This window comes from Oculina patagonica, chromosome 1 (assembly GCF_052425735.1).
Source record: "Oculina patagonica isolate OP01 chromosome 1, crgOcupat, whole genome shotgun sequence".
Classification (NCBI taxonomy): Eukaryota; Metazoa; Cnidaria; class Anthozoa; order Scleractinia; family Oculinidae; genus Oculina; species Oculina patagonica.
In genome coordinates, this window is record NC_135758.1 from 44,190,827 (window position 1) to 44,204,384 (window position 13,558).

General features: G+C 38.7%; 1 protein-coding gene across 1 annotated transcript in view; it reads left to right on the forward strand.

Moving 5' to 3' along the window:
- Nucleotides 1-13,355, forward strand: part of LOC144633063 (CUB and sushi domain-containing protein 1-like) — a 62,324-nt gene extending 48,969 nt beyond the window's left edge. Inside the window, exons 79-92 of the mRNA XM_078491839.1 lie at nt 342-515; nt 825-998; nt 1,208-1,381; nt 1,847-2,020; nt 3,733-3,906; nt 5,908-6,081; nt 6,687-6,872; nt 7,451-7,636; nt 8,353-8,535; nt 9,023-9,205; nt 10,173-10,330; nt 10,881-11,021; nt 11,898-12,060; nt 12,351-13,355. Coding sequence (XP_078347965.1) covers nt 342-515; nt 825-998; nt 1,208-1,381; nt 1,847-2,020; nt 3,733-3,906; nt 5,908-6,081; nt 6,687-6,872; nt 7,451-7,636; nt 8,353-8,535; nt 9,023-9,205; nt 10,173-10,330; nt 10,881-11,021; nt 11,898-12,060; nt 12,351-12,742 — 2,636 coding nt within the window. The 3' untranslated portion in view covers nt 12,743-13,355. The remainder of the gene's footprint in view (nt 1-341; nt 516-824; nt 999-1,207; nt 1,382-1,846; nt 2,021-3,732; nt 3,907-5,907; nt 6,082-6,686; nt 6,873-7,450; nt 7,637-8,352; nt 8,536-9,022; nt 9,206-10,172; nt 10,331-10,880; nt 11,022-11,897; nt 12,061-12,350) is intronic.
- Nucleotides 13,356-13,558: the final 203 nt, after the last annotated feature.

Sequence of the window (13,558 nt, forward strand, 5' to 3'; positions counted from 1 at the left end):
AGCTTTTCAAGGCTGTCTAGTTGGTGGTAACAAAGCGTAGAGAAGTTGATTGGGACGTCGAGACAAATCCATCTGGGAGGAGGTGGATTGAACCGAGCCCAGAATACCAGTGGGTCATATCGTCCATGGTTTATGCTTTTTACAGGGTCAACGTTTCTTCGATGAAAAATAGGTATATTTCCTCGTGAATTTTGGATGTAAGAATTATTCTACAAACTTCCAACAGCGTTTTGATATCTGATAGAGCTTCTTAAAAAAGTGGTTGTCCGTAAATGGCTATGCGGTCTTCTTTGTCATTGGTGTCTATGTTGATGATAACCGAACTCGTTCTTCTCTTACAGCTAAAGATTGCGGTCCTCTTACAGTTCCTGTGAATGGGTCTATTACCGGCCGTGAGACAACCTTCCCGAATGAGGTCAGGTTGAGCTGCGATGAAGGATTTATTTTACATGGGTCAACAGCAAGGCGTTGCCAGGCAGATGGGTCTTGGAGTGGTAATGAGACCTCGTGCAAAGGTAAAATCAAAGACTATCCAGGAGCTCTTCAGCAAATATTAAATAGATTTAGCAAGCTAAAGGTCCGTTTTTTTTTTTTTGTTTTGGTGGGGAAAGGGAAATTTTTTTTTTTTTTTCCCCCAAATTTTTTGGCCTCCCCCCCCCCGGCCCGTATCACTTTCTCCAGAAGTGATGGCTATTTAACGTTATTAAAAAAAAATAGCACGTTAAACTGAAATATCTTTGATGGAATATCTTTGTTTCGTGTTTAGTTAGTGTTATTTGCAGTACTTGCTGAATATAAACCCAGTTTATATCTTGTTTCCGCAGCTGTTGATTGCGGTCCATTAACAGTTCCAAGGAATGGCAGTTTTTTCGGCGAATTGACAGTGTTCCCTAATTCTGTACAATTCTTTTGTCATCTTGGATTTATCCTCAGTGGCTCCAACACAAGACAGTGCCAGGCTAATGGAACATGGAGTGGAATGGAAACGATTTGCACGCGTAAGTTCAACACATAGAAAGATATATTTTATACTCTCAAGAAGATGGCGTTCCAAATATTTTCCCGTTTACGATCAGTAAAGCATCTTGAAGTAAGTTAAGCAAAGAAGGGTATATGAAGTGGATATATATCGTTTCCGTTCCGTTTGCCTTGTTTAAGGACTAAGTGCCATCGGTTTAACAAAAGTTCTATGTGGTTTTGTTTTTAGCGGTCGACTGTGGCCCGCTGCACGCTTTTCAAAATGGTAGTTTCAGTGGTGAAAGCACAGTTTTCCCCAACGTTGTGAAAGCAGCTTGTGACATGGGATTTATTCTTCGTGGGTCTTCCCAAATCAAGTGCCAAGCAAACGGAACCTGGAGCTCGACTGACATATTTTGCGAAGGTACATAAACTTTGTTTGTAATTGCGTCTCCTCTACAGTTTGTTCCTGAGATACCGGCCAAATTGTTTCTGTGAGCCCCACTTAATACTGGACGGTATCTTATATTCAGTCTTATGGCCTGTTATATGCAATGGGATTTTGTATGCAAAGATGACGATTTATCAGTAAAAGTGAAAAAAAAAAACGTTTTCTAATTAATTAATTAGTTAATTAATGCTTAAGACAAAGATTTGAGATTTTGTCAAAAACAAATACTGTACTGTATTATACAGTTTCTTATGTGGAAAGCTAAAGCGAACTTAAGCACGGTCAAAGTAAGGCTCGATTGGTTTAGGAGCTCGAGCTGCATAGGAGGCCGGGTTTTGTAACCAAATTAACACCAGTCGCGTGTTTGCCTGCCGTGAAAAAAGCTAGAAACAATGGCAAATACCCTTGCTAATTTAACGAGAACTCGTTCTTCATTAGCAAAAGACTGCGGACATCTACCAAGCCCACTAAACGGGTCTGTGATTGGTTTTGAGACGACTTATCCAAATGAGCTGGAATTCAAGTGCGATGCTGGGTTTCAACTCCAAGGATCTGTCACCAGAAAATGTGAGACCGATGGGCAGTGGAGCGGGGAAGAGGTTACTTGTGAAGGTGAATTTGTTATTAAATACATTTTACCACGATCTATACTTTGCATTATAGACCTAGAAATGGCGTCATAATATGTTCAAACTCAACTGGAACTATGAGGGAAGCGATCCAATAGTATCGCTGAAAGGTTTCTGACATTTTTTTTATTACGTCATTTCTATGGTCTAAATAAGTGTTGGCTATGGAAAAATGTGTTGGGAGGCGCGGTGGCCTAATGGTTAGAGCGCCGGACTCGGGATCGAGCGGTCCGAGTTCGGGCCCCGGCCGGGGTCACTTGTGTTGTGGTAACGGCGACTTAAAGTGCCTATGAAGTAAACATTAATTAATGCTTATTTAAAAGACTTTTACAAATAAAGAAGAATGACGTTTACCGTTTTGAAAAATCTTCTTTCGTTCAGGAGATATTCACATTTTTGTGTTATGCAAATGAGGAAAGTGATGACGTCATAAATTGTTCCACAAAAAGATAGATCACAAAATCAAGGATATCACAGAAAATATAAAGGTGTTTTTTTCTGAAACTTGACATCAGTAGTGACCTTCCTTAAAGGTGCAAGATGGCTCATACTATGATGTAACCATGGCAACACTCTTGGTTCCAGGCTCTTTCTGTTATAAACCAAATATCTCACTTTGCAACCCTTTAAAGTGGGACAGAGAGTCCAGCTTGGAACACACATAATGCCCTATTACCCTAACTCTCCTCATTAGCTTGTTGGGAGTGGATCATCCTTGATTAAGCAAAAACTGGAGATATCATTATTAATTAAAATAGGTATTTGCAGCAAAACTGTTGCCATGGCTACGGCACGACAGGCGTCATTTTGTGTTTTTTGTGGTGTAAATTAATCGTGCCAAGTTTGAAGAACACAACTCAAATATTCCAAGAGATATTCTTGATTCAATGCATCATCTTTTTGTGGAACAATTAATGACGTCATCACTTTCCTCATTTGCATAATATAAAAACGTAAATATCTCTAAAAAGAAAAAAGATATTGCAAAAAGGAAAACGCCATTCTTCTTTATATTTAAAAGCCTATAAAACAAACAGCAATTTTTTTTTTACTTCATAGGCACTTTAATGCTGGGGGGGGGGAACCCTGCAATGGACTAGCATCCCATTCAGGGGGGTGTAGAAATATTCCTAGCTGCTTAATGCTACGGAAACCGGGATAAGCTCCGGCAGTGTGGGCCGCTTGGCTCGTGGTTCCTCCTTTTTCCTTTATGGAAAAATGTGCTCATTTTTTCTCTTCTTAACAATAACATTTAATAAACTTTACTGGTGGATGGAAATCAGTGCGAAATCACGTTTGCGCGTGATAACGGAAAGAATTTCACGACTCTCTTGTTTTTGTTTATCACGAAAGTCACGACAACTACACGAGTTTTAAGAAGTTTGCTTGTGTTGCGCTACTGAAAACGTCATCTGCATGGTCTGTACTCGCATCGACCATATCTCTTGAACAATGAGCATGCGAAAATCTGCCAGCTATTGAAAAATACAGTATTTGATCACATATGGAGTTGAACAAAGTTTAACTGGAAGAAAAACGTTATTTGCACCTAATTGCAATAACGTTGTCATATTAAAAAGAAAATTGAAAAAGGTAGCATTTACAGGAAACTCGCGAGTTTATATCTGTTCACTTAAAAATTATCCTGAAAGAATGATTTGACTCCGTTTCACTCTGATGTTATTTTCTCTCCAGCGGTTGATTGTGGTCCTTTAGTTGCTCCTGAACATGGCGTTGCCCATGGCAACTCTACAACATACCCTAATGTGATAACCTTCAGTTGCAACACAGGATTTTCTCTACAAGGAACATCTACGCGGATGTGTCAGGCAGATGGAACATGGACAAGTGGAGAAGTTCTATGCCAAGGTATTTAGTAGTTCCTACTAGAATCACGTGTTTCAGAGTTCAGAACAAAGAAGGTCTGAGTGTTATCCTATAATGAAATACGATTTCCTAATTAAAACTGAACTAGTGCATATCCTTGTTAGTTCTCTAAATAAAAATAAAATACGCAGAAAACCGATCGGAATTGGTCATTTAATTACATCATGAATCAAGCAAATCAAACCACCCGGTAAATAACATATCGTAGATAGTTTTGCTAACACGCAGATTATCCACTGGGTAAATTAATTATTTATCTGGTGGATGGTGTCACCTATAACGTAACACTTTTTCTCGAATCAGGAAACCGTGAACACTTTCATTTATCTTAGATATGTGAATTACTTGTATAATAAAATTGAACGCTAAAAAATTTGAACGACGTTTCGACCGTTCGACGGTCATTTTCAAGTTAGGTGTATTCTTGTCGATACTCGCACCAGCGCATCGAAGAACACAAAGGATCGTCTATCGGACATCACGTGAAAGAACAACACGGAAAGGAGCCACACAACATCTAGAAGAACTTTAAGATTTTAAGGAAGTGCCAAAGCAAGCTTGACTGTTTGATTTTTGAAATGCTTTTTATTAGACTTCTGAAACCGAAACTTAATAAAAAAAAGTGACTCGCTCCGCGCGAAATTATTTGTTTAGATATTTTTAGGTATTTTAATGTTCTTATTCTCGTCGTCTTATTCGCTTGCTTTACGTTTTTAATTATATCTTTTACAACTATGCATGCCATTCGCACAAAGTTATTTTTTAGCCATTAGAGTGAATTCGTGTAACCCGTTTTTTATATGTTAATGAGTCGTATAATATTCTAATGTTGTTGTACAATAAAACAATACACGAGTGGTCAGCAAACCTCAAAGAAATCACTTTAATAGTTATACAGAAAATAAGTATAAACAGGAGGTGTCTTTCTTTAAGCACTTCAAGAACATGTTCAACCTAAATCGAAAATTAGCGGTCTGGTTCAAATCACGCAGGATTTAGTCATTTTACATTGTTGTTTTTCAGAAGATGGGAAAGAAATTTGCCAAGAGTAATAGAACACGTGCACAGCTATTTTCCTGCTCATTAAACCATTTGTTTGCTTAACAAAAGTTGTTTCTCATCGTGATTTGCTAAAGCTCCCCATTGGATTGCTCGCGCAGAATTGTGTTACAGTCAAGTTTAATTTATTTTTCTTTACGGGATGTTGAATATAAAATGTTTGTCTAAAATCGCAAGACAATTCAAGGCATGATAAATTTTAAGCCCCGTTATCTGTTTTGGTTTTTACATATTGGTAAATGCTTGAATTTTAACCTGACTTCCACATGCAAATAATTACGATTTGTCCGCAATTTTCTGTTTTCCTGTACAGCTCATTTAAATATTACACGGCGCATTTGCATATAAAAAACGGGTTACACGAATTCACTCTATTTTTAGCCTTTTTATTCTTATTGTCTATTGTTTGTATGTACATATTTTAGCGCTTTTACTATATTTACACATGTAATTTTATTCTAACACCTAACTTGAAAATGACCGTCGAACGGTCGAAACGTCGTTCAAATTTTTTAGCGTTCAATTTTATTATACAATCAACTTCCAAAAACTTGTTGATTCGAATGTGAATTTCTGTAAAAGAAAACATCGAATGACAGCTCAAACTGCATAAAATATAACCAAATGGACAGTGGCGGTTTTCGTATTCCCACCGTAAGGGTATTTTATTAATTCACTTGAAATTGGCTCTTTTGGCAATAGAGGGGACTGCAATTGCCAAGCGAAACAATTCGGAACTGCTGTGATTTTGCTTTACGACGATTAGCCGGTTAAATGTGTTTCGTGCGTGTTTTCATTGGTTCGTTGCCGTTGTCAACTCTTGTTGAGATTGGTCATTATGACTGCTTTTCTTCTGGTTGAAGCTAAACCCGCTCGACACGCTAGCTTCACTTCGGTAATTTTTACAATTCGATTTCTCTTTAGGAGGCAACTGTGGCCCACTGCTGCCTCCTGATAATGGCTGGATGTTTGGCTCCCAAACAACTCATCCCCATAGTGTGATCTTCAGTTGTGGGCCAGGGTACAGACTTGTGGGACCTTCTGAAAGGACTTGCTTGAGGAATGGATCATGGAGTGGCCAACAACCAAAATGCATGTGTAAGATACAATTATTACGAATTTTGAATGATGGCTTGTTCAATTTCGATGTTTTTATAACATGTGTAATCAAGTTTAATCTCTGATCACGAATCGTCCGCATTTTTACAAATAATGTAAGAAAACAGGTTGATGAAGATAGCAGAGTTTCTTTTGTTTGCCATATAGAAGGTGTGACAAGCACTTGATGCTTGAAAAACTTTATGGAGACATAAAAAACAAACAAACACAGCAAGTGTGTATGATACTGGAGCTAAGAGTAGATGGGTTGATCAGAAAGTCCAGAGATTGAGGAAGCACTAAAAGAGTAAAGAGGAAACTTCCCTAGACGTATTTTGCTTTGTTTTTCTGTTGGTCATTAAGCTTGTTCTTTTAAGGTGGCTTCCAAATAAAAAAAAATATTAGTTTTGGAATTACTAGTTTAGAAAATGCTTTCCGACTGGTTGGAGTCCAGAACGATAGCTACATTTCTTTTAAGAACGTTGCTTTTTCATTATACCTGTCACTCCTAAAGACAAATTTGATCTTATCATATCATGATTTAAGATTGACCAGTTTCATTAACAACTGATTAAACATCACTATATTTAATTCCTTATACATAGCCCACTGGTGTAACAAGGCCCCAGATGTTCCTGAGTTCGCTTATCAGACCTGGAAGGCTTCTAAGAAGCGTTACGAAAGCGGGGAGACCATTTACTACAGTTGTAGAGCTGGTTACATTATGGTGGGCATTCCCGTGAGGCAATGCAACATGGGTGAATGGTCTAAACTCAGATTCAGTTGTAGTGGTAAGAGCATTTCTGCATGTGGAAGAACTTTGTCTATATTCTGATCACTCCATCTCCTGGGAATCATTGTCAATTCTATCCACATTGGAGAATCAGACGCCTTTTGGAATCTAAGGAAGTTAATACCTTCAAGATCAGCATTTTTCTCTCGTTATATCTACGTGCCTTTGCAAAACTTTTTATTACTTTACTCCTAAAGGGGCTAGTGTTTTTAGCTAAAACTTCTGCTTTTGATTTGTTTTAAGGCAAACATTTAAAACTGGAGGCTTTCTTTCTTTATTTGTTTATATTTACTTCGACACCCAGGTAAAACTAAACTTTATTTCAAAACCGACCGAATTTCTAAAGCCAAGAAGGCGGAGTGACATGTAAAACTGCAAATTAGTGATGAAATTTTCCGCCGAAAAAAAAGTTGCAATTTGTTTTTTTTTTTAGCGTTGATAGATTTACTATAATACGAAGACAAGCTGATATGAGAAGGACGGGATCTTCCGTATTGGTATCCCACTTTTACTGCCTGTATATATAAAAAACAAAACATATTGCTACCCTTTAAAATATATTTTATTTTACTTCAGCACCAAGTTGTAATGCTCCAAAAGTACCTAAATTCGCTTACGTCACCTCGGCACGTGGCGCACAGAGCAAATATCTAAATGGAGAGAAAGTTTACTACAGTTGTCGGGTTGGTTATGAACTGGTGGGAATTCCACAGATCGAGTGTCAAGATGGTGTCTGGACAGAACATGGTTTTAGCTGTGAAGGTAATAACTAAAACAGCTGAGGGGGTGAATAACTAAAACTAGGCTATCACGACGTGTTGGACGGGGTAAAGTTTCTAAAGGTCACTTTTCAATCGTACCTTCGTGTTAGAAGTCTTTTATTAACCGAGCTTGTTCAGGAATAGCGGACTAGAAAAAAAAACCATGCGACCTCGATGAGTTCTGCACATAAGCCTGCGATATGGTCATGTGGTACTGATCAGTGGATTGACCATTACATGATTGTTCATTATCAAAAATGTAAGCTGACGTTAACCTATTTATGGAGTAAAGCCGCCATGTTGACGTACGGTGGGCGCACGCGCCCGCAAACCATGCCGCTAGCCATGATGACCATGAAAATGAAATACATTGTTCTCCTACTTTTTATGCCTGCGTTATGGTCATGAGGCTCTGCTGGGGAGTTCCGCTATGAATTTTAAAAGCTAAGGAAAGCTTAGGAGAAAGAGCAAGAAGAATTGTTGTAACTTATAAAGGAACATGTGATGTTAAAATTGAAGTGGATTGAATCGGATTATAAACTGGCAATGGCCGGCAGCAAGGATTCTTTGTATCTCGTCATTGAAACTCTAGATTTTCCCATTTTCCCCTTCTGCCTCTGTAATCATTTTTTAACAGTTTGATTAAACAAGCACTGCAGATATTGGATAGTCATTTTAATCGTAGCTATTTACTTTTCGTTTTTTCCCACGGTGTAGCTGTAAATTGCGGTAGTCTTAACAGCCCTTCAAATGGATGGATTCAGAGAAAAACAGGGGATACTTTCGGAAAACTTTATGTGTTCATGTGTAATGTTGCTGAAGGCTACCTCATGAGGGGATCTAAAGAGAGACGGTGTTTGGCGAACGCAACTTGGAGCGGCGTTCAACCAGTCTGTTATCGTAAGTATTGACTTTTTTCAATCCAACTGACACTGAATTTACAGATCTGTAGAGTTACATCATTAGTATGGAACTGAATTTTTTGGTTAAAATGTCATACGTTTCAAAATAAAAGAAAGTGGCTCATCAGGCAGGCGCTTATCCCGGTTTTCCGTAGCATGAAGTGACTAGAAGTATTGTGCCCCCCCCCCCCCCCCCACCGTCTGGATAGAATGCTTGTCTATCGCAGGGTTACCCCAGTATTCGATTTGCCGGTACCTATTTATACGTCTGGGTTGAGCGAAGCACTAGGGGAGACCATGGGCGGAGTCTGCGCACTGACTATTACGCCTCCGTGCCTCGCACGACACCTCTCAAAAGCAAGGGGAAAATTCAGCTTACTAGAAGAGAAGTCTAATTTAAAAAAAAAAAAACAGTCAATGCAGAAAGCTAACAAAATGTTTTAAAAAATAACGTCTTTCTTAATTTATCTTATCTTCCATTTCAGTACAAACTTGTGATGCCCCGCGAAAACCAGAGCATGGAAAATTCACATCAGAGCTGAGTAACAAGTACTTCTTTGGAAATGTAGTTCTGTATCAGTGTAACTACGGATTCTCCCCTCGTGGACATGAAGAGACAAGATGCCAAATTCATGGGAACTGGAGTAACCCGGCTCCCACGTGCATTAGTAAGTGGCACGTTTGAAACCTCAGTCTGGGCACGTTTCACTCCTTGTGTGAAGACTGTATGTTTCATACCACGGTTGCATATAACACATGCGTTGTTTTAGTGTGCTAAAATATAACTGTGTTAATCACCCAAAGAGTAATCAAAACCAGGTCAGAAGATGGCGGGAGAGGGGGAGAAGGGTGCTTCCTCTGACCACCCTCTTCTCCTCCTTACTTGTCTCTTGAACTCACTGTGCTCATTGACCTACTTTGCTTGGTTATTACATCCCAATTTTCCAATTCACTCTTTATTAACAACATTAAATGAGGGCTTTAGCTGTAAAACTAATTAAGTTTGTAACAGCACGCAGGGGTTCTAATGGATCATGTGTTATTTAGTTTATGTGATATGTGTCGGGAACATTGTAAAAGAAACTCCCTTTTAAGTTAGACCATCCCAATAAAATGTTTCGTTTCTCATCGCCCGTCCGACCCATTTTTTTCGAAAAGTAAAAAAAAAATCCAGATTCACTAGTCAAAGAAGCAAGTACTTCATTTTACAAGCACACGATCTTGTTTTATTAACAACAATTGGTATGATGTGATGTCTTTGTCTTTAATAAACATCGATACTACGTTATTTAAAGACTGTTAAGGAATAACGAACAAAAAGACCACGTTTTCGAGTTGACTTTGTAATCAGGCTTTCTTTCTTAGCAGCCCGGCCTTTTCTGGAACCCAGAACCCTTCAAATGTTCATTCTTTTCTCTTTTTTTGCCCGACCGACCGACCCACCATCACAAGAGACGGGGCGATGGGAAACGAAACATTTTATTGGAATGGCCTTAGCAGTTCGCGAATATCTTGAGACACTGAGTCATTTATAGCTTTCCGGCTTGATTTTTAAATTCGATAACTTAATATTTAGTACCTCTAATTCATTGGTTGGCACATGAAGGAGTTGCTCTATATTGCCATTGTTGCTAGGTTGCTCATCGCCACTTGGTTTGAAGAACAGAATGATCTTTAGTCACCAGCTGTCTGCTTCATCAGAACGAGATTCGCGACATCGCGCCAAACACGGCCGTCTCCATGGCAGCAGCGCTTGGTGTTCAGCTAGAAGTAGTTTTCCCAAATATTTTCAGGTCAGTACAAAATATATATGCATTCACTTGAATTAACTACACTGGTTGTAAACAAGAGCATTTACACTTTTCTGATAAGCTTTATTTCTGATTTCTTGATAAGCGTAAGAATGTGTAAGGCTCGTGTTAATGTTAGGACCTATATTAGCTCGGTCTCACATTACAACTTGTTTTGCGGGAAAACCCAATTTTAAATACGATGATATACACTAACTTCGTTTAACCTCAATTGTACTTGTTCCTGCTTGAGTCAACAGCTGCGCATTCTATTTAAGGATCCGTTACGATACGATTTTAAGCTCTGTACTGTACTTTTATAGACTCGAAACAGTGAAAACTAAACTTGATCAAAAAGTCTTTAAATAATGAAAAAAGAAATACAACTTCATTTTCTGATTTGCACACAAACGGTCGATCTGAGGTGTGCTAGCCAAGCTTAGCAATTAAAAAAAATTCCTGAGAAAATGTAAAATAATTCATGGAATGCATAGACACTCTCTTACTCAGCTTTATCTAATAGCAGTCTTTACCACAATGTACGTTTTTTTAGATTGATTTTGGCCGTACAATGGAGGTGACTGCTGTTGCAACTCAAGGTCATCCACGAGAACGGAAATGGGTCCTGCAATATGTACTAAAATATTCATTAGGGAAAAACTGGCTTACTTACCAGGAGTCGGGACGGGACAAGGTACGGGTACTAACTAATAAGTTCCTCGGTTGCTTCGACTATAACATTAGCTCGATATAAGGTGGGAAATGAATACCCATCGAAGAAAACTAAGCAATTCTTGCTAACCTCGTGTTAGCATAATTTCGTATGCAATCAGTAATCTGTCGTTTTTCTGTAGCTTGGATCTCCCTTCGTGTCCTCAGAATTGTCCCTTCGCCCGAGATCCCCTAGGGAGTGTACCTAAAGAATCCTCTTCTGACGACAAAGTTAACAGATATTTCCAGACTTTATATAAAACTGCTGAAGTTAATTTTTAATAGGCCCTTTACAGAAAACGCTCACGTGACCATGCCAATCATAAAAAAATCGTGGTAGTGCCAAATGGTTGCTAGAAATGGTAAGAGCATGATGAAATTAGTTAAGGGTGCCAATTTTGATCGTGATATTTTATAGTGGTTTGAAAGTGTCCAAAATTTAAAGGATTTATATGCTGGATGGAAAGACTTGCCATCCAGCAAATTTTTAATGAAAAATTCCTTTCAATTTTTATTTTTTTTAATCCACCATAAAATCTAATGCTTAAGCATTAGCAGTCTCAAAATTGGCACGCTCTTTTCTTTTCTGACAATTATTTTGCACCACCACGTATTTTAATGATTAAAAAGGTCACGCCATGTTCTGCAAGGGGCCCATTGCGCGCGAAATTTTCGCACCTAGCAACGACCAATCAAGGTCACTTTCTAAATCTCTCTATAGACCTACGTCATCAGTATGGAATGTCTTACCGAGTCGAATTTCTAACGTCGCTCTTGAGTGGGTGAAGAATCGAGCGCGCGAGGAAAAACGCAGTTATTTGTTGAGGCTTTTTTTTTTTTCTTTTTTTGCAATATGAAGGTATTCAAAGGTAACAGAGACGGGAACACCGTGGCAAAACACTACTTGAAGGACAGGCTTGTGGCTAAAACATTGAGGATATTGCGTCATCAGAACTCAAAAGACTTCATGGGATCCACCGTCTGCTTGAGAGCAGAAGTTTACGGCTGTGAGTTTCAAACAGGTGAGTTTGTTGTCTAGGGATAATAGCTTCTTGTGTTGGAAACTGTTCATTTTGTTCATCGGTGTTCAATTTATAATATGTGACGACCTACCATCAACGAAAGTGGGGCTTAATTTTCTCATTTTGTGTCTGTTTCCGCCACCTGGGAATTCCCCATATACTGCCCTCTCGTTTCGCACCTTTCGAGTTTTCCTGCCCCACCTTCTCCCCCCCCCTACCGTTCAAAGTACAATCTTCTGGTAATATACATTATGTTTTCAAATAATAAAAATTGATTGTTATCATTTTAGACTGTCTCACCATTGGTTCCGAAGTATTTGCTCGCTGGAATTCCGTCAATAAGCACACCCGCTACTTCCACGGTTACATCACCAAGGTCCGCAAAACAAGTGTCGAGGTAGCCCCCTCGGGTAAACATGGCGCCAAAGTCAGCGAGATCGATGAATTACCCAGAGCTAAGGAATATTATGTGATCAGAGATAGGGAATCCAAGCCAGCCGACATAAAAATTGGATCAGAAGTCATCGCAGCCTCCGCAGATAACGTTGGCTTTTCCCAAGGCAAGTTGACACAGAAATTTAACACGTGGTATGGCGTTGAACTGGGCAATGGAGAGAAGATCTGGAGCAAAGCCCATGACATTCGACTTCTAACAAGTCCCGTATACTGTGACAGAGAATGACAGAATTAGAAATCACTCAAAGTACTGTTTATTCTATATTAACAATATTTAGAAAACAAGTCGTCGCATCTTTGATTTTTGTAGAGCTTGCGGTTCCCGTTTACTTTTTAGCAGACGTAGCGAGCAATAATATTTAACCGCAAAACCCAAAAGCGAGACTCGTTTTTTTTTCGGCGAGAGATAACAAATTTTCGCCATATGTTTTTATATTCCCAAATACTATTTTTATTTTTCCAGCGACAATGAACCACCTGATCTCGTACCCAGATCTCTTCGTCCCTATGCTTCGAGGGTGTCTGGACGAGGAAGCTAAAAACAAACAAGCGACAAACGGCCAAACTGTTAATCGAGGAATAGTTTATTGGCCACAGCATTCTTACTGGTTACTGATAGCTTGCTAAAACGTTTACTTCCTTACTTCCCAATCCAGACCCTCCTCTGGTGTTTATGATGAGGAAAAATAGCCCCCACCCCTTTAATACCGTTTATACTGCTTATATTTAGCTTTTGTTTCCGTTGCACTTTTTTTTTTAATATTTTAGTTGGCAAACCCTGGTTCCTTGTTGGTAGAACAGTTTAGACAAAATAAAATGTTTCAAATTATTATAAAATATTTGTTTGCTTGTTTTATCCTTTAATTTGTTTTTACGATGTTAACATAAGAAAAGACATTGGATAGTCACCAAGAATAAGCTTCGAACTTAAATGTTGTCTTGAGACCTCCTTGTCACTTACGGTCCGACTTCTGCGCGGTCCCTATTTATCTCATGTTATGTGCTTAAAAAAAAAAAAAAAAAAAAAAAAAAAAAAACATAC